The 20,025-nt window shown below is 43.1% G+C and overlaps 1 protein-coding gene across 2 annotated transcripts; it reads right to left on the bottom strand.

Moving 5' to 3' along the window:
* Positions 1–788: 788 nt before the first annotated feature.
* SAYSD1 (SAYSVFN motif domain containing 1) lies at positions 789–15,178 on the bottom strand. 2 transcript variants are annotated; one of them, XR_006408093.3, is made up of 3 exons: positions 14,877–15,178; positions 8,413–9,622; positions 789–7,666 (listed from the first exon to the last, which is right to left on the bottom strand). XR_006408093.3 is itself a non-coding variant. In XM_048225797.2 (2 exons), exons 1-2 carry the CDS (start codon positions 15,081–15,083, stop codon positions 9,278–9,280), a joined length of 552 nt encoding a protein of 183 aa, XP_048081754.2. In that variant the 5' UTR covers positions 15,084–15,178; the 3' UTR covers positions 789–9,277. The 2 variants fall into 2 exon arrangements, 1 of the variants encoding a protein (XP_048081754.2); XM_048225797.2 differs by having other exon boundaries at positions 789–9,622.
* Between the last annotated feature and the right edge of the window lie 4,847 nt (positions 15,179–20,025).

Consider the following 20,025-nt stretch of genomic DNA (forward strand, 5'->3'; position numbering starts at 1 on the left):
GATCCTCCAAAGCTGTCATGTCCTAACATCAACTTCCCATTGAGTCGTCTCTCCTAAGCAAATGCTCTCCCAATTGCCCTACTCACCCTGCATTCACCAGCCTTTAGTAGGCATGAGGCTTCCTCTGTTTCTGGGAAATGTACAATGTTAAGAAATTTTCCTCTTCCCATAAAGAGTTCTTTGAAAATCACAGATAGGGGCAGAACCTGGCATCACCCACAAGAAGTGCCAGATTTCTTAAAGACCTTACTTTTCATTGATGAGAATCTAGAACAAAGCAATTCTTTCATATCACTCTGCGCCATTTCACCGCACGAGATATGTAGCCCTGCCGAAGCCAGTCTAAATCTCGGGGGAAAGTCATTAGAAGGAACGTGATTAAAGCAAACTCTGCATAACAAATCCATTTGTGTCCATAGAGATGGTCCACTGTAAACGAACTGCGTAATGTATAAAAAATACTCTGCCTATAAACGCATATGCTTTTCTCTAGGAATCATCAAAATATCATCAATATCATGAGCAAAGTGGCGAGGTGAAGTATTTCCCATAGGAGAGAGGTAAAAAGGGACATGGACACACAGGGGAGGTGTGCTGTCTTTCCTGGGGGGATCAGGGAAGGCCTTCGGGTGATGTGACATCAGAGAGGCCTGACTGGAGTAAGGGAACAAATCCCAGGCTCATCTAGGGGAAGTGAGCTCTAAGCAAAGCGAGCAACTCGCACAAAGACGCGAAAGCAGAAGCTGCTTTCGTGTGTTGGAGGAGGGGTCAGCAGACTGGCTCACTGCTTGGTTTTATTAACAAACTTTTATTGGCATTCTCATTTGTTCACATCTTATCTCCCATTGCTGCTTTTGCTCTACAACAGCAAAGTCAAGTCACTGTGGCCGACATGGTACGCTCAAGAAGACTATTTACTGCCCGGCCCTTTACAGAGACAAGGCCAAACCCCTGTGTCTGATGAACATGAAGGAAGTGAGTATAACTGGGAGAGGCGAGCAGGGGCCAGATCACTTCAGTCCTGGTAGGATAAAACCAATAAACCGCCAACCAACTGCCACACGAAAGATGCGTCTCCCAGGGTTAGGAGTGCAGATGTCATTTGTAAGGCTTCTATTCGCCAGCTCGCTCCAGTGTGCCTGTCTGAACTCTGCCTTGTTGCTGGTCCGCAGGTTTTCAGCCGTTTTTCCTCTGTGGCGGCGATGTGCACATCTGATAGGCTCCCATGAACACACCCCTGGTAGGCCCAGGTGAGCGAGCAGGTGTATAACACAGGGTCACCTTGCAAGTGCATTAATAAAATGGCAACATTCACAAATAATAGTAATTTCCTAATATTTTAAATGTGTCATAAGGCACAACGAGAACCACTGTTACAGACTATGTTTTCTAGCATTTTTTTTTCATTCAAGCAAAATCCCAGGCACAAAACATATTCAAAGACCTTGCTACTCAAAGTATAGTCTGAAGACCCGTAGCATCGGCATCTCCTTGGAGCTTACCTGAAATGCAGAATCTTAGGCCTTGGCCCAGACTTAGAGAATCAGAATCTTTATTTTAACAAGATCCCCAGGAGATCTGAATGGTCACTAGGGTTTGAGGCCACTATCCTGACTGGTCTCTAACTACTCTTTTCTAAGAGTTTGAAATACGGTTTTATATTTCAAAGAGGTTAGCCTATTTATACTATTCGTACTAGTGAACACTGGCTACAACTTAATGGTTAATAAGAAAGGATTGGCTAAATAAATAATGATACATTTATCTATACAGAAATATTAGCGGCTGGCAAAATTAATATTGTAGAAGGCCGTGAGAATTTATTCATAGCTTATCATTAAGTGAAAAAATATCAATTACAGGCGGACTAAGACTAAAACAAATGTATAAATGATAATTAAAGAACAGAATGTGGCTCTTATTAATCTAAACAACATAGTAATGATATAACTAATAAAATGAGGAAAGAAAAATGGATAGGAGGTGTAAAGCAGTGTAGTTCGGTTGATTTCCTCATCTTTCATAGCCATAGGTAACAATATGTAATTTGAGGCTAATAAATCAAGTAATAAGTTATAATTATATTTAAAAATGTAAAGTCAATTAACCAATCAGTCAAAAGGATTGAGTATTGAGGACTGCAGAGAAGTAGGGAGAAGGTGGAAATACTAACTTCTTACATTTGTTTTTGTACATGATATTAACAAATTCTGCCTAAAACTCCAAAGGATTAAGTAATGAAAGCTAAAAAAACCTTTGGAACAGAAATCTAAGGTTTCCAAATTATCAAAAGAAATGTGCACACAAAGGAGAAAAAAATCAAAACAAAACAAGAAAGAGAGAGCAAGTGTTAAAATTACCAACATAAACAGAAAGCATAGCATGTGATGAGATAAACAAGACTCCGTAAATATAAATGAGCTAAACACACCTATTAAAAGAAAAACACTCTCCTAATGTATTACAGAGTAAAATTCAACTGTCCTCTACATACAAGCAACACAGCTGACAAAAATGACTCAAGCTGAGAACTACAGTGAGCGCAGAGGCGCGCTTGGCCAGTGAGAACAAGACGCAGGCAGGGGTCCCGATCTCGACATCAGATAAGGAGGAATTCCGGGCAAAATGCAATAAAGAACACAAATATGGCTTTTTATAATGATGAAAGGGAACAATCTGTAATGAAAAATAGGCTTTTATATATTCCAAAACCTGAAACATACTCAAAAAATACTAAAATCCCATGAAAATTGTTGATCAAAAATAGTAACAGAGTCTAACAGCACATGACAAGAACAGTATATTAAAATCAAGGGTCATTTATTCCAGGAATAAAAGGATGGTTTAATATGAGTAAATATACAAACTGATTACATTAATTGGTCAAAGCGAAAAATCACATAATCGATCTCCACTACATTGAAAGAGATTTTGTGAAATGCAACATCCATTCTTAATTTAAGGAGGAAGAAACCTTTTAATAACATAAACACAGATGATAATTATCCATCCACTTACCACAGAGCCAGTAGCATGCTTAATGGGAAAATACGTTCTGATTTAACATTTTTCTGCATGTTCCAGCCAATGTTATTAGATAAAAAGAAAAAACAAGAGGCAGAAAAGCTAGAAAAAGAGGATTACATTTTACATTACTGCAAAAGAAAATAATTATCTATGTGGAAAATCCAGGAAAATCGAGTGAAACACCATTACAGTTAGTAAGAAAATGCAATAAAGGACAAGAGCTATAACAAAATTAATATACCCAATCAATAGCTTTCATATATCTGTATCTATATATTCCCAAGCACCCTGATTGTCACCTTTTTCCTGGGTGGTTTCTTGTGACTGAAAGGCGATCTCTTTGCCCCTGCCTGTTTTTCTGGGAAGTACCTGATGCTCCTTTGAACTCAGTACAGCGCCACCTGCAGGAGGCTGGCCCTTGTCGACCCTGATGCTCGGGCCGCATTTACACACCACACTGTCACAGCGCTTACCGCACTATCCTGTAACTATCTGATTATTGGCCGCCTCTCCCATTTGACTGTGAGCTCCTTGAGAAAAGGGGCCTTGTCTGCTTTCTCTCTGTGTGCTCAGAGCCCAGCACCAGGCCTGGCAAAGATTAGATGCTCTATCAACCTCCACATTTGATACTACATTAGGCTTCTGATTCTATTCATAAGAAATGACCCAAACCTGAACACAGGACAGACTGACAGATCCATGGATAAAGATGGGCAGATAGACAGATAGGGAGAGATATGATATATTCATAGAAGTTAAAAAAGCAGGTGCTGGTTAGATTATTATGTCTCATTTGGTCCCATTTATGGATTATAATTCTTTCACTGATGAAAGAATGAATTTAGTAAAAAAAATTTACTCAGTAAAATGCTGTTAAATTGATGAATGCACAAATGTATGTGTTTCAGAAATAAATGGTCACAGATTTTATTTGGTTCCTTTTCTAAAATGTTTGTAATTTTTATAGTGTTGACTTGTAGAATATTCCCCTTAGTTTTTAATTGTCATTACCATTCATATTATTGGTTTCCCCAAATTAAAACCTTCCACTTAAACATAAAAAATAGATTGTATAAATATACTTCAAATTCCAATAATTTTGCCATACTGTCAATATCTAAAGATAGCTGAATAAAAAAATATGTAAACATTTTCACCAACGGGAACAAAAAGGTTAGGCGCTCCGTAAATGAATGGACGAATGGGTGGGTGGATGGAGAAATGAAGGACACAGAGAATCACTTTCCACATGCTAGCCCAGGTGATCTCTTTAAAAACGAAAGCTGGGTCACGTCATTCTCTTACATAAAAATGTTAAGTGTGCATGTAAATAAAGTCCAAAACCTAAAAGAGAAAAAAGAAAGCGAAGGGCAGAATGGTGTGTATCACGTGTTATCGTTTGTGGGCTGGATGGAGCACAGCAGGATGTGGAGGAGGGAGACTCTACCCCTGCTTATCTTCTGTGCCTCTTGAACTCTGAAATATACGCATGTGAGTACAAAAATAAAACACTCTTTTCTATAGTTTCAAATGTTTTAAAATGAAAAAGATTACTTTTTTTGTAATTGTTTTTAAAGAAAACTTCAAAAAATAATGCATCTTTGATTATCTTACAGTCTTTGGAGCTAGTTCCTCAGTATTTTAAAGCCATGCATGTGGTTCGTTTTCTCTGTGTGTTCCGAATCAACGGTCTGACAAATGACAAACCTTGTTGCCCCTTTAAAAATACATACCCATCTTTCTTTGCTTGGATCAATACATGCTGTTTCCGTCCTGTTTTAACATTTGTGATTTATATCAATGGCTTTTGATCTTTGGTGAACTGGAGATTGTTCCAAGGAGCCTGTTAAAGTGCAGATTCTTGGGGTGCTACTCCCATACATTCTCAGGCAGTGCGTCTAAGTGGGGCCCTGGAATCTGCATTTTAGCATCACTACAAGAAATTCCAATGCAGATGGTCCATAGTCCACACTTTTCAAAATATTCATCTATGACTTGTTAAGGAAACAGAATTTTTCATTTAAAAGTACGTAGTAGGGGCGCCTGGGTGGCACAGCGGTTAAGCGTCTGCCTTCGGCTCAGGGTGTGATCCCGGCGTTATGGGATCGAGCCCCACATCAGGCTCCTCCGCTATGAGCCTGCTTCTTCCTCTCCCACTCCCCTGCTTGTGTTCCCTCTCTCACTGGCTGTCTCTATCTCTGTCAAATAAATAAATAAAATCTTTTAAAAAAATAGAATATAAAAAAAATAAAAAAAATAAAAGTACGTAGTACTATGAATTTGGATTTGAAAGTGATCTCTCCTGATGACTTCTCCCCTAACACACACACACTACTTAGACCTTTATAAGCATCTGTATTATGTTATATGCCTTATAATGTGGCTCTCTGTGTACTTTTCTTCTCTCTCAGCGTTCAGAGAGATCCAAATCTTTAACCCAATGCTCCAATGTCGCAAAATAAAAAAGTATGTGACAAAAACCAAAGCATAGAATTCAAATTTACTTTCTTTGGCTTAGGGATCAAGTTTCTCTGCCAGCGGTGTAGTATTCCCCCACCCCAACGAAGGTCTGATATAGACAAGCACAGGGCTAACCCCTTCGAGCGCCATACTGCCTGCGAAGTCTAGAGACGGGCTGTTGTCTTATTTTAAAATATCAGTATAAATCACTTCTGGTAGCTTTCTGTGCTTTTCCCAGGACCTCTGATGAGCCCTTTCCCCTGTGAGTCTTAAAGCGAAAAGAACTCCTAAAAAAGCGGCACAAGTGGTTCAGAGAAACATCCCAGTGGGTTTTCCACATTACATAAATTATCAAGCCTGCGGAGAAGGGACGCGGATGTGTAGCTGCAGCTCTATGCTACCCCCTGGTGGCAGATCTTCCATGGCGTCCCAGCCCCACCGGGGACCCCGGCTCTCAGGATGGACTCACTGCGCAAGCTCACTTACCGGCTCCCCAGCAGCGCCAAGCCTAAATACAAGTATTTGCTGGTGAACAGTTAACAGCGTGACTGGCAGGAAAGAAAACACGCAGTTAGGACTGTACTTTCTTCTGCCCAGCTGAGGATCATTGTTCTGCCAATTGTATAACTTCCTTTTTTTTTTTTTATTTTAGCACAGAGCTTATGAGCCTAATCTTACTGAAGAGATCCGTCAAAAGGCAAATGTGGAAGACCTCCTAGACTCAAGTACAATCCTAATAGCATAAGATATATATATACCTAAACCATCCCTGGTAAAACTCCAGAGATTTTGAGGAAAGTCACTGCCCCCACCAAGGACACTCAGCCCTGCCCTGCCCTGGAACCTCAGAATGGGGCAGGGCCAACGTGAAAGTGACTGACCTAGAAGTACAACTCAGATGATTTAGCCTGAAGGACAGGCAGGACCGAGAGAGAAAAAGGAACAGTTCGCCAGTCTGGAGGATGCCCCGTGTCCCCTGAGATTAGATAAGAAATAACGTTAGGTGGCATTGGGGGTGGCTCAAGTTCTTTCAGTAAAGAATTTCCTAAAAAATGCCTACATCTTGGACCCAGATTCTTCTTTAGGGGTCACTAGGGGAAAAAAATATTTGGTCAGGAATAAATGTGCCCAAGGTGAGGGTGGCTTTTTGGGGTCCCTTCCAGCCCTACAAGTAGACGTTCATTTAACAGTCTCTGTGAATAGACAAGATAGGATAATGTGAATAAAAGCAAAAACCAATCTACTTGTAAGATTCGGACAGAAATGACCTCACCCGTGCACACAGCAATCATAGGGACTGAGAGCATCTCTGGGATTCCAAGTTTCCTGGTGAGAGAGGCAGCCTTTAATGGAAGCTGCTTGCTGAGCTAATGGTCAGGCCCTGAGTGGAAATTCTGAGATCAATAGGCCTTTCTAAATTCAGGAAATCAAGACTGCACCTAAAGCTTAATGGTCTGATAAGAACAGCAAATACATACTGTCCTATTCTCTCTTCCCTGCCATCCATTTAATTGGTTCACACCCCCCTTTTCCTAGAAGTTAATGCTGTCATTACATGCAACCTTTGGCAAGAAGTGAGCGAGGAGAGGTGACAGATCGTGCACAGAAAATCCCATGAAAGATGGGCTTATGGCAATCAAGCTCCACCTCATTATAAATAACTACATTTTCAAAGAATGCTAGTGAGGTCCACACCTAAGTTGAGGCTCTGCTATGCTTAAGCGAAATCTCTACTTTGCTGAGATTGCTACTTGGATCAAATGTTCCCAATTCAGAGTTACAGGCACTCTGTTTTCGGTAAAAGTTTGAGCTATATATTTTTTAAAATGAAAATTCTTTCTTAGAACAATGCTTATTGAACTGGGCATTGTCACGAGTCTTTGATCAGGGAAATTTCTTCCTTGTATTTGGCTTTTATGAAACATAAAAGCCCAAGTAAAAGATCAGGGAGATGAAGAAAGCCTTACGAAAACAAATCAAGAAACGATACCATGCATCTTAAATACGAGTAAACTTGCCTGTTTCATAGGGATTCAGCTGTTTCCCACACTTTCTAGAGGCCCAGTGGGACGGAGTCATGGAAGACAAGACTTCTTTACGAGCTACAGGGAACTCCTGCTCCAGAGATGACTCTGAGGGACAGCTGAACTCCCAATCAGCAACGGGCTGGACAGAGATGCTGAGCAGATAAGCAGAACGTTCAACAAGGGCTGAGACACACGGGGTTAGTTAGCCACAAAGTGTGAGTCATGAGAATATCCCCTCTGTGCTCCTCCTACAACTGACACTTATCTCACTCTACTATTTTTTAAGTTATTTATTTAGTTTAAGTAATCTCTGTGCCCAATGTGGGGCTCGAACTCAGGACCCCAAGATCAAGAGTCACATGCCCCTCCAACTGAGCCAGCAAGGCACCCCATCTCACTCTATTATTGATATTGCTTGTTTTACTTTGTCCACCACCCCACTCCCAGCTGGACCATATGCTCAGAGCGATGAGAATATGTCTGCTTTTTTCATTATCCTATCTCAAGCGCCTACCAGAGTAGCACTCAATGAACAAAAGTTAAATTTAAATTGAGCTAAGATTTTGCTATAATAAGCAAATCAGGCAAGAATGAAAAAAGAATCAGCAACAAGCATCCATTATTTAATAACATCTCATAAATATTAAAGTTACTGTCATAATATAAGAATAACTGAATTCGGAAGTTGAAAACTATTGAGGAATCATTAATTTCTTAAAATCTTAAGTTTAGAAAAAACTATTGCTTTAACACCAGACACTTCTTACTTATCAGTATGATCCATAAAAAGGATATTTGATGGTTTGCTTTGCCCAATTTTAATGAACCCAAATTCTAACTTTGTACTGGAAAAGGAAGGAAATCATGTCTGGATATCATTGTTTACATAATTTCTCACCAGAAGCCACAGGCGACAGGACTGCTCACTCTAGAGCCTGCAGAATGTAAGAGACATACCGAGCAGCGAATAAGCCTGGAGTTCCACTTTCACAGCTCTTAGTGGAACACACTCAGGAATTTTTTTCTTGCTGAATTTATCATGAATAACCGCTTACCAAATCTATCAATATTGACTTTGTGAAATCCCTCCCCACACCTGTCACATAGGACTTTGTCTTCTCTTATCTTCCTTCATTGAGTGGGAGCAGAATAACTGAGGGCAATGGGGATCTGTTTCTGAAAAGGGGATGTTTTAAAGATATTTTATTTTTCAATACCATTAATGACTGAAAAAAGCAAGATTTAAAGCAGGAAGGAAGAACAAAAACCACAAAACAATGAAAAAAACAACATCAACAACAACAAAACCCCTCAAAAAACAAAAACCAAAGTTTAAGTTGCAAGTTTTGGTTTTTTTGGGGGGGGGGAGATTGCAATAAACATGAAAAGACTTAAAGAGAACAGTTATTTATTGCACAGTCCTGATGGGTATTTTAAAGTGATCTCCTCAGCACCCTTCTAATGCTCTGAAAACCACCTTTCTCAAATAATGAGACAAACGGATTTATTTCCTGAGTACGTAAGTTTTATAAATTGCATCAGATCCACAGTGAGTGTCTTTCAGGGGGTTTAACCAAAACCAAAGAAAAGTTCAGAGATAAAACTGCAGCAAAAGATCTGGGAAAGAGTGTAGACCTTCACAGTCGCAGAACTAACCTGAAAGCTGTCCTTAGTCTTGGGCACCTGCAATCAAACCCGCCAGCCCAGGTCCAAGGGCTAGGAGGACCACGTGGGAGGCTAGCTGCACAACAAGAGAGTTGGTCCTATCTCCCCTCCAGGGGTCTAAGCTGTAACTCGCGTTCCAATTGCTCTGCAGTCAGGGTGCCCTGGATGGCTTCGCAGCCTGGGTTGAATACAGAGTAGGCACTCTTCTCCCCCTCTCTCTTCTCTTCGGGGCCCCGTGTCCCGACATACATCCAGTAGAACAAGGACAGGACAAAATAGACCAGGCCAAATTCCAGTTCCACAAACAGTCCCAACAGGACCAACCAGAGAAGGACCTTCAGGAAGGTGATGTTGGTCAGGAAAGACTGGTCCCGTGGCGATGGCAGAGGAATGGCTGTCTTCTGGGGAGGCTGTGATGTGCTGCTCCCGGGCTGCGCCACTTCCTAGGACACACAAACAAACAGAAGTAAGAATAAAGGGTAATGGCGCTCCGAGGATCAAAACCAATCTGGACAGACAGCTCTCACTGCTCTGAGAAGGCTTCTGGCTCATTGATTTCTATTTTCCTGCCCTGCTCTCGAAAACAATCATCTCCAAAGAGCTCACGTGCTCTGCTGGGACTGAATCAAAACTGATCTGCACTTAGCGAGATGTGACCTGATAAAAACCTTACAGCATTCACATGGTCTCCCATTCATGGGAGTCACTTCCTCCGATTAGTCTGCTGCTACACACAGATAATGCAACAGCCACACCTAATGTCCCACACACAGAGCCCGCGTGTTTACTGAGCTGATTAGATGAGCTACCGTTCTGTGAGTGACATGACTCCAAAATGAGGACTGGACCAGAAACAGGAAACAAAGATCCCTTCACTTATTAAAAAAACATCAGGGGCCCTTGGGTGGCTCAGTCGGTTAAGCATCTGCTCTCAGGTCATGATCCCAGGGTCCTGGGATCAAGTCCCACATTAGGCTCTTTGCTCAGAGGGGAGTCTGCTTCTCCCTCTGCCTGCCACTCCCTGCTTGTGCGCACGCGCTCTCTCTCTCTCTCTCTCTGACAAATAAATAAATAAAATCTTAAAAAAATAAAAATAAAAACAAATCCTCAGTATAGCCACAACCTTTCCATCCCGGGACCATCCCACACACCCCCAGGCCCAGGCAGTGTCTCCTAAGTGGACTCCCTGCCTCCCATCTCTCCCCTCTCCAAACCATCCTATGTAAAGCTGCTAAGCGAATTTCCTAAAACACCCATCCACCTTCTGTCACAAACCTTCAGCAAATTTCACTGCCTTCAAGTTAAAATTTAAACTCTTTGGGCTGGAATCCAAGCAAGGCCTTCCATTTATTCAACAGTTAGAAATGCCAGTATACAGGCCCCTGTGTTGAGTGCTAACAGGAGACAGAGACATTTAGGTAGCTTTAGGGAGGCTTGGTCTCTAGTCTGGCATTTTTCAAACTTTTTTGCGTATGGCCCATAATAAATACATTTTGTACTGGGAACCAGCATATATACATATAAAGAATAGAATAAGTTTCACAAACCAACAAATATTCTTCACCACATATGAAATTTTCATTTTCTATCCATTTTTAAAAAGTTATCTTTAACAGAGGACTAGATCCTCCAAATTGATTTCACCACCCACTAATGGGTCACAATTTGTAGACTGAAAAACAATGGTCTAAAAAATTCCCTGTGCAACACCATCCACAATCCATTGCTTTATCAGTTGAGCCTCTACTCCAGTTCAACAGGTCTTACTGCCCAAAGACATTGTCCACCTGTAGTCTGGGACAGGCATGACGCTTGACCTCATCAAGGAGGGGTGCCCCCTCTGCCCCCCAGAGCACTAATTGCCTTTCTCACTGAGCACCAAACTATTTGTCAGTTAAGTGTTTTTCTTTTATAGAGGTCACGTGTGTCCCTAGATTGCTACCAGGAGGCCAATGGACTATTGTTCATTATCTTTTGGTGTCTCCACAGCCAAACACAGCACTCCACACGTAGGTTCTCAATGCAGAGCATAACTTTTGGCTCACTTCTTCAATTATACTCCCCATTCTCCCTGTGATCATTTAAAAAGGGACCATAGGGGCGCCTGGGTGGCACAGCGGTTAAGCGTCTGCCTTCAGCTCAGGGCGTGATCCCGGCGTTATGGGATCGAGCCCCACATCAGGCTCCTCCGCTATGAGCCTGCTTCTTCCTCTCCCACTCCCCCTGCTTGTGTTCCCTCTCTCGCTGGCTGTCTCTATCTCTGTCAAATAAATAAATAAAATCTTTAAAAAAAAAAAAAAAAGGACCATAAACATTATTTGGTCTCAATGAAAAATATAGGTCGCCTGATTTACGTTGGTTCAGAAATTCTTTTTTGTTAGAACCTCTTTTAGTGTCTACGTGGTAATCGTTACCTTTTCAGTTAGATTGGAAAAGCCCTTACCATGCTATCGGCAACACACCCCCTCCTGTCACACACACATTTGTTAAGGAAATAAATGTCCCCTTTGGATTTGACCAGTGTCCACAATAGGGAAATCACTGAAAGTCTCAGCAGGGAACTAATATAATCTGATTTATATTTAAGATTACTCTGGCTGCCAGGCAGAGAATGGGCTACCGGAGTAGAAGCAGGGAAACTGTGAGTAGCTCACATAGGAGGCCCCGTAAGAGAGGAGGACTGGGCATGACGGGGGTGGGGACATACAAGTCAGAGAGAAATGATGGACTGAGGGATACGGAATACATTTTGAATGTGTATGACTTGAAATTCACAGTAGACTGAATTTATATTTAAGGGAGTATAAAAAGAATAATGCTTATGGCCACCATTTATTGAGTGCCTTCAAGATGTCTGATCTCCTGTAATCCAGGAGATCCCAATTTACTGATACGGAATCCCAATTTACTGATACGGAAAAGCTGAGATGTTAAGTAACTCCCCTAACGTCACACAGCGGGAGATAGGCAGAGATGAGGTTGGTGTACGATCCTAGGATGGTCTCCCTCCACAGCCCTTTGTACTTAATTAGGGGCCTTTAGGGGGGATGGTAAGAGGAAGGGTTAGAGATCTAGAAGGAGATGCGGGGGGGGGGGGGGGCAACCAACCGGCAAAGGGAAGAAACAAGAGGAGAGATACAGAAATTCCTTTACCCTGTTTGGCACTTGTTTTAGTACCAGTGTGGCTTCTGCTATAAAAGTTGTGTATGGAAGTATTTGTGGTCATTGCAGAACACAGAGGCATAGTTTAGGGAAAGCACACTTCCATTTCTCAAATACCAAGCTGCTCCGCACCTGAGGACCTTTGCACCTATGGTTCTTTTTGAGAGGAATGCCCTCTTTCCCTCACATCACCTGGCTGGCTCCCTCTTCTCCTACAAACTTCAGAAAAATGTTACCACATGTGCCCTTGGCCTTGTCCCAGGTTTCTCCAAGAGCAGCTCCTTCTTATGAAATGCCACCTCCTCAGTGAGGTCCTCCCTGCTCACCTCATTTAAAGAACTCTGCACCTGTCACCCCAAATCACTAGCACAGTATCCAATCCTGTTTTTTCCCCTTTCATAGCATTCATTATTCCGCTCTTCTGTTTCTTGTCTGTCGCCGTAAAAGCAAACGCAAGTTCTGTGAGAACAGGGCTTCATCTGCCCTTAACCACCCTGTTTCCCCAGATTCAGGACGGGAGCTGGAACAGAGTGGGCACATGATATAATTTTGCTGAATAAATGAATGATGGTAAGGGAAAGGAAGAAATTACAAGATGATTCCTGGGTTGGAGGGAGTGATGCAAAGGCTGTGCTTAGCCAGGTGACTCCAAAGAAGGAGGGCATTTGAGCAGTGGGTCAACCTGAGCCAAGGGCTGGGGTGAGGAGTCACAGGATGTTTGGGCGCCTCGGCGCTAGCCGGTGGACTGGGGGCTGCTGTGCAATATGCCTGGGGAGGGAGACAGGGGGTTTCTGCAGGACTGAAGAAGTCACAAGCATTCTGGTCTTCGCGTGTCAGAAGCTTGTCACAGACTGAAATATTTTATCTTGGCGACTGTTTTCCTCAAGCTAAATTGGAGAGTGGGGGGAGGAGGATATGGATGCTTCCTTATCAATGACAACCAAGAAGCAATTACAAATAGAAGGCTAAAGAAATTTCTGACAAGCCACCCTGTGTCAGCAAAATTATTAAGAGAGATGGACTGTAAATTGGGAGGAAAAGAAACAATTTAATGAGAATTTTCACGCCAGAGCAAACTCAGGAATGATAACGGAGTCAATGAAAATGAGCTTAAGACAGAGTCCCTTATGAAAAACAGAGTAATTAATAAGAACCAACTGTGGGTCCAGCATTTCCTGTCATCCTTTTGTCAGGACATCAGCTTTTGGGCTTTTAATAATGGAAACTTTCTCCAAGTTCAGCTTCTCTAGGTCCAATTCAATGATCTCATATTCCTTTGGAAATGAGACATACAGGCAAATACTCATTGTGTGGATTAGACATTGTTTTTTAACTGCTGAGAGGAAAAAGGGTAAGGGAAGTAGATTCTAAAATCTTAAGCGATTGTGCTGAGTTCTAATCAACAAGAAAGTTATCCCGAGACAAACTGCATGCAAGGAAACGGATTGTTTTGAACCCTGCTGCACTCACTTTCTGTAAGTCTGACAGAACCCTGCGTGTCATGGAGAATAATATCTAATCAAAATTGAGTAACGAGTTCTCTTTGGTTTAAAAAATTGCCTAAAACCAGATGTTGTGCAGTAATAAATGAACTAAGAGAAATAATTTTAAGAGGAGTAAGGGACACTTCTGCTCCAATACATTTTCATTTTCCAAAGGAATTTTTGGCTCTTATTACACTTTTGAGATACAAAAGGCTTTGTCACAGATTGTCTCAAGGCACCCAATTTCCCTCGATGTGGTGTTCTGTATTCCAGATAATCCAATCCCACACCTGCAAGGCACCTTGCCACTCTACTCCTGAGGGAAAACTAAATGAAAAAAAAAAAAAAAAGATGTGAATCAAGTTCATCTGCAAAATAAGAGAGTAAGTAATGTTTTCACCGGAAAATTCACTACCGAACTTGAGTAAGTTTCCCTAATTCAATAGCGGTGCACAAGCATCAGCCACCTCCGGCAGTTAGAGCCGCACTTTTGCAAGTTTTGTATTCAAATGCAATTTCTAAAGCATAGGCTATTTGGGCTACTGGCTGCCTGTGGCCCAGGTGTGAAATCAAAGGAAGCCTTGATTACTGCCACTTTTTAGCAGTATCCAATCAGACCTTTTACCCTCCATTAGCGGAGGGCTGCGGCTTAAAGCTGTTGTAGGGAGGTTTCCTGAAGCCACAGGGCATCACAATAACTCAAGGGCAGAGGTGCTTTCCTCCAGGGCCCTAGACTCTTGCTTTCCGATTAGAATCGGGAGCTGCGTGGGTCGCGGGCTGGAAAGAAAATGTCAAAGCCACGGATCAGTGTTGACGCGAGTGGCCGGAGACGTCCGGCCCAGACCCGGAGCAGGCGGGAGGTGCCCGCAGGCCAGCTACGCCAGCGAAGGTGGGAACCGGAGGAGGGGGCGGGGCCCGCTCCCTGCCGGGGGCGTGGCCTACAGGCCACCACGCGGCGGGCGGGCCGTGGGCGTCGCCTCGGCCGCAGTCTTCTGGGAGGCCACGACAGCGTCCCTGAAGCCGGGTCACGGGGGCGAGGCCTCCCTCTCACCTGAGCGGGGCTGGGCTGGGCCTGGGTACGCGCGGGCCTCGGTTTCCACACCAGGAACCGTTTTAGCCAGCCTGGGGCTGCCTTTGGAGTTGCAGCTGCTTCCGCCTTCTCTCCTGAGGTTTGTGCACTCGGGCTCCAAGTGTTAGGTTCGGCCGCCGGCCCGGCCCGTTTCCTGGCCGCCCGGAACTCGGCTAACCGCTGTTCCATGGCGCGCGCTTCGCTCCCCGCCCGCCGGGAGCGCGCACCCGCCCGCCGGGCCCCTGCCCTCTGCTGTACGGGGTGCCGGGCCGCACTGCGCCTGCGTAGCGACGGCTCTGTGCCGCGCCTGCGTGGTGGGGGCCGGGCCGGCGAGCGCCGGGTTTGTGACGCCCGTGGGGCTGGAATATGCATAGTCCCCCCGTAAGTGCGCGTGGCCGTAGTGTCAGCCTTTCAGGCGAAGTGGTTAAGAATTGAAAGCACAGGAGCATCTGGCTGGCCCAGTCGGAGGAACATAGGACTCTTGATCTCGGGCTAGTGAGTTCAAGCCCCTGTTGGGTGTAGAGATGACATGAATAAACAGAAACTTTTAAAAAATGGAAAACAAAGACTTAACATTGTTCCCCTCTCGGGGGCTCTTCCGAAGAAAGTTCTGCAGAGTTCCATCTCGTTTCAGTGATCCGCTGCCCCTCAGGTGGAGCATGCCTTTAGCAGTTAGGCACTAGTTTTGCTCGCCAGTTTCAGAGGGTCCCAGGACATTAAGGAAGGCCCATCACTTCTGGGAGGCTCTGAGTCGGAAGGAACAAAGGTTACAGTCTCCCCTTTTCCTTTTAACAAGTCTGCCACCTTTGCACTTGGAGGATGACTGTCACCGCTCTCTCAGGCTCAGCAGGCCATGCAGACCCTCAATCATAGCTTTTGCCACAATGCAAACTACCTCTCGGTGTGTCGGGATGGGTCAGAAACTAAAAAACAAAAAACAAAATAAACTTTTATTGGGGGGAACCTAAAATACACAAATCTTAAGTGTACCGCTCAATAGGTTTGTAATTATGAATACACCTATATAGTACTATCTAGAAAAAGAACGTTTCTGGTACCCTGAGGACTCCCTTGTGCCCTCTCCTAATCACTACTCACCCAGAAGTCAGGTGTCTGTTAGATAGATGTTTAAAGCTCTAAGCATCTAGCTAAGTGCCACTGACGTAACTGAGACTCAACTATCTCTTGGATCTTGCTGAGTTGGAGTGAAGAAACTAGACAAAGTAGAATGGAATCTTGCATTCATTTAACAGATATTTATCAAGATCCTGCCGTTTGTCAAGTGTTGTACCTGGCACTAGAGCTACTGGAGTGAATGAAATAAACCCATTTTATTTGCGCTTCCATTCTAAATAAGCAAATGTATAACTGCATATTTATATTTAATGTAATGTCAGGTACTGATGAGTGCTGTGAAGAAAAATAAAGTAAGGACTAGGTCTGATGGGTCTATTTAGAGCTAATGACCAGGGAAGACTTCTCTGAGGAGTTGCCATTTCCCCAGAGACCTAAATGAAATGAGTGAGCCATGTAGGTATCTGGCATACAATGTTTCAGTTGTAGGAAACAGCAAGTGCAAAGATCAGCCTGAGACCTTAAGTCTATGCTTGACTTGCTCCTAGAACATTAGGGAAGCCAGTGAAACCAGAGCAGAGGGAGGGAGAGAATTGAAGAAAATAAAGATTCACGGATATCCAGATGTTAGAGCCTTATAGGCCATGGTGAAGACTTTATATTGCATTCTGAGAGTGATGGTAATTGCTTGGAAGATTTTGAGTAGACAACAGGATAGGACATATTTTTAAAGGATCACACTGGCTACTTCAGCTGGGGCCCTAAAAGAGTGCAAGAGTAGAAGAAGGAAAACCAGTTAGGAAAAACAGTAGGACAAGAGAGGCTGACTGTTTGGGCTAGAGTAGTGGTGATGGGGTGGTCAGGTTCTGGAATGTATTTTGAAGATCTGAGCCACATGGTGTGTGGATAGATTGGATGTGGAATGAGCGAAAAAGGAATGGAGCATGATAGATGTCTGCCATCCTCTCTCCCCCTCAAACATACACCCTGAGTAACCAAGTGAAAGGTGCTGGGGCCCTCTACCGAAGTGAGGGAAGAGAAGACTAGGAAGAGCGGAGGATGGGATGAACATGGAGAGTTTTGTTTCGGACATGCCAAGAGTCTGAGATGCCTGTTGGATATCCAGTGTAGGCAATTGGATGGTGAAAATGAGTTCAGGGAAAAGGCAGGACTGGAGATGCATGTTGGAAATCGTTAGCATGTGTATAATATTTAAAGCCGTGAAACTAGATGAGATCAATTAGTGGGCGAGTGTGGATAAGGAGGAAGGGTATTTGAGGACTGAGCCCTGAACAGAGATGGTTTGTAAGACAGAAAAGAATGGGGTCATCATACCACAATGACCTCTTCTAGAGAAACCACAGGGAAAATTTCTTGCCTATCTTGGTGTCTGGGGCAGGTCTGCTTCTCTCAAGGGACTGGAGGTTCTTTTATTGATTGTGTTTCCTACTTGATAATCACACTGAGACCCAAGAGCTGTATTTATGGTCTACTTCTCGTGTGTATTTACACTTAAGGCATGTGATCTGTGGGCTCTTGTGATCAGGGTCCCTGGCAGGAAAAAGGACACTTTCAAACAGGTTAAGTAAGGAGAGTTTCATGAAAGACTTATTACAAAGGTGTGGCAGGATAAGGGGAGTCAGTCAGGGACAGTTCACAGACAGTGTTACCAGCCTCTAGGCCTCAAGCAGCAAGAGGACATGGTGGTCATCAGACCCTGTGGGACCAATAGATTAGGAAAAGCCCAAGACAGGGGAGCCCTTTAAGGAGGACAGACCAGGGAGGGAAGGAGGGAAGGAGGGTCAGGAGGAGCAAATGGAGACCGTCCAGCCGGGCCCTGATGCTGTTCCAGCCCCAACTTGCTTTGACAACCTTATATTCCCTTCACCGTGTTTTCCAATTTATTATACATTTATTTTGTCTCAGTGCTTTGTAAACCCCTTTAAATCGTTTTTGGAGGAGGTTGAAAGAATGAAAAAAAGGAAAGATGGAAGAAATGAAGAACAAGTGCTAAACTACATTTACTTTTTGGATAAGATTATGAGGCTAGTAAATAAGAAAGGTCCCAAAGTGTACTTAATGTGTGAATTTAACATTTATTATGAAATGGTTTATATATACACCATATTCATATATATATACACATACACACACACATACACACACACAAACAAACCTGGGGCGAATTTGTATGTGTATACACATATATCATATTTGTAAGTTAAAAGTAATAAAATATTCACGTGCCCTGTGATATTTTAAATCCTTGGCCTCAATTCTCCACTCCTCGTATCTGTGCCATAAAAAGCAGAGTGTACTTTCCCATCCCTTGACTTCGAACTCAGCCATGCAATTTGCTTTGGCCAATAGGATAATGGCAGACTTTATGCAAGCAGGGGCTTGAAGTGTCTTTGTCTCTTGAGTGCACTCTCTCAGTACTCCGCGCTACCATGAGATGAACTCGCATCAGCTAGCCAGCCGGTCTAAGAATAATGAATCGTGGATATAATCATCCGGCTGACCCACACACCTGCCATTGAAAGCTGAGGTGCCCAGCTGAGCCTAGCCTCAAATAGCTGACCCTAGCTTACCCCAAGATGTATAAAAAACAAATGCGTATTTTATGTCACAAAATTTTGTGGGTTTTGTTACACAGAAGAAGCTACTCAAGAAAGAGATTTCTCTGTGTGCTTGTGGTCCATTCCTGACTCTGTCCCACCTCTTCAATCTATTAATGTAGTGAGTTACATTAATAGAGTTTCTGTTAAAACACCCTACATTCCTGGAATAACCCGAATTCAGTCACTTTATAAAATATAAAATTGAAAGCTAATTTAATTTAGTGATTTTTTTAAGGACTTTTGCATCTATGTTCATTAATGAGACTTTTTTCCTGTAATTTTCTTTTCATGCACTGTACTTGAAAGGTTTTGGTTTTAGGATTATAAAAATCCTTTATGAAGTAAGCCGAAATGTGCCTCCATCTTTGCAAACCCCCCCCCTTTCCTAGAACAGTTTGAATAGAATAGGAATTAACTGTTTCTTGAATGTTTGATAGGACTTAGCAGTAAAACCATCTAGAGCGGATGTTTTCTTAATCAGATAAATAAATGTAAGCTACAGCTAAGTGGAGTCATAGCTGGTCACACGGTCTTACCCAAAAAGTGTTAAGAAATGACTCAACATTAATCTGTCCTGTCTGATATTTTGGGGAGTGGCCTGGATGAAAAATTTAAAAGCCAATTTATTATATTTTCAGGTGACAAAAATGTAGTAGAGGAGATCAATAATTATGTCTGTAAGGTAAAAAAAAAAAAAAAACCCGAAATGAATTTGATGCAATTTATCGTGATGAAAGGATTGTGGAGATGCTAGGAGGGAACTCTACCTCCTTCTAGATTTGCATTTATGTTTTCATAGCTTCGTGTCTTAGGCATTGGCCCTGAGAGCAGTTTGTTTCTATAGGACTCAGAGTTTTCCCTGACCACAGACTGGAGAGGAGGGAGCGTATGCCATGGGTGTTTCAGCTGCTATGGTCTGTCTGGTTGTCATAGTGAGAGAGGATCCCCCATGCTCCACGATCTTTTCGGTCTCATCCTTGTAGGTACGGCATGACGTTTCTGAGCGCTATGGTTTTACGACAAGCCATAGCGTGCACAGAGGAGAGTAATCTGGATAATATTTCTAGAACAGTGTTTCTCAGCCTTGGTACTTCAGACCTTTTGGGCCAGATAATTCTTTATTGTGGGGGCTGTCCTGCGCCTTGTAGGATTCTTTTTTTTTTTTTTAAGATTTTATTTATTTACTTATTTATAGAGAACACACTCGAGTGGGGGAGGGGGAGAGAGAGAGGGAGGAAGAGAGTCTTAAGCAGACTCTGCAGCAGTGCCTGATGTAGGGCTCGATCTCACAACCCTGAGATCATGACCTGAGCTGAAATCAAGAGTTGGATGCTTAACTAACTGAGCCACCCAGGCGCCCTGTCTTGTAGAATTCTTAGCAAAATCCCAGGCCACCACCCATTGTTGCCAGTAGCACTCCCTGCTAGTTGTAACAG

Source organism: Ursus arctos, unplaced genomic scaffold (genome assembly GCF_023065955.2).
Source record: "Ursus arctos isolate Adak ecotype North America unplaced genomic scaffold, UrsArc2.0 scaffold_31, whole genome shotgun sequence".
Classification (NCBI taxonomy): domain Eukaryota; kingdom Metazoa; phylum Chordata; class Mammalia; order Carnivora; family Ursidae; genus Ursus; species Ursus arctos.

Coding starts and splice junctions, on each gene's coding strand:
- SAYSD1 (XM_048225797.2), bottom strand. CDS start 15,083: ATGGAACAGCGGTTAGCCGAGTTCCGGGCGGCCAGGAAACGGGCCGGG. Junction 9,623..14,876: donor CCCAGCCCAGCCCCGCTCAG/GTGAGAGGGAGG, acceptor TGTGTGTCCTAG/GAAGTGGCGCAGCCCGGGAG.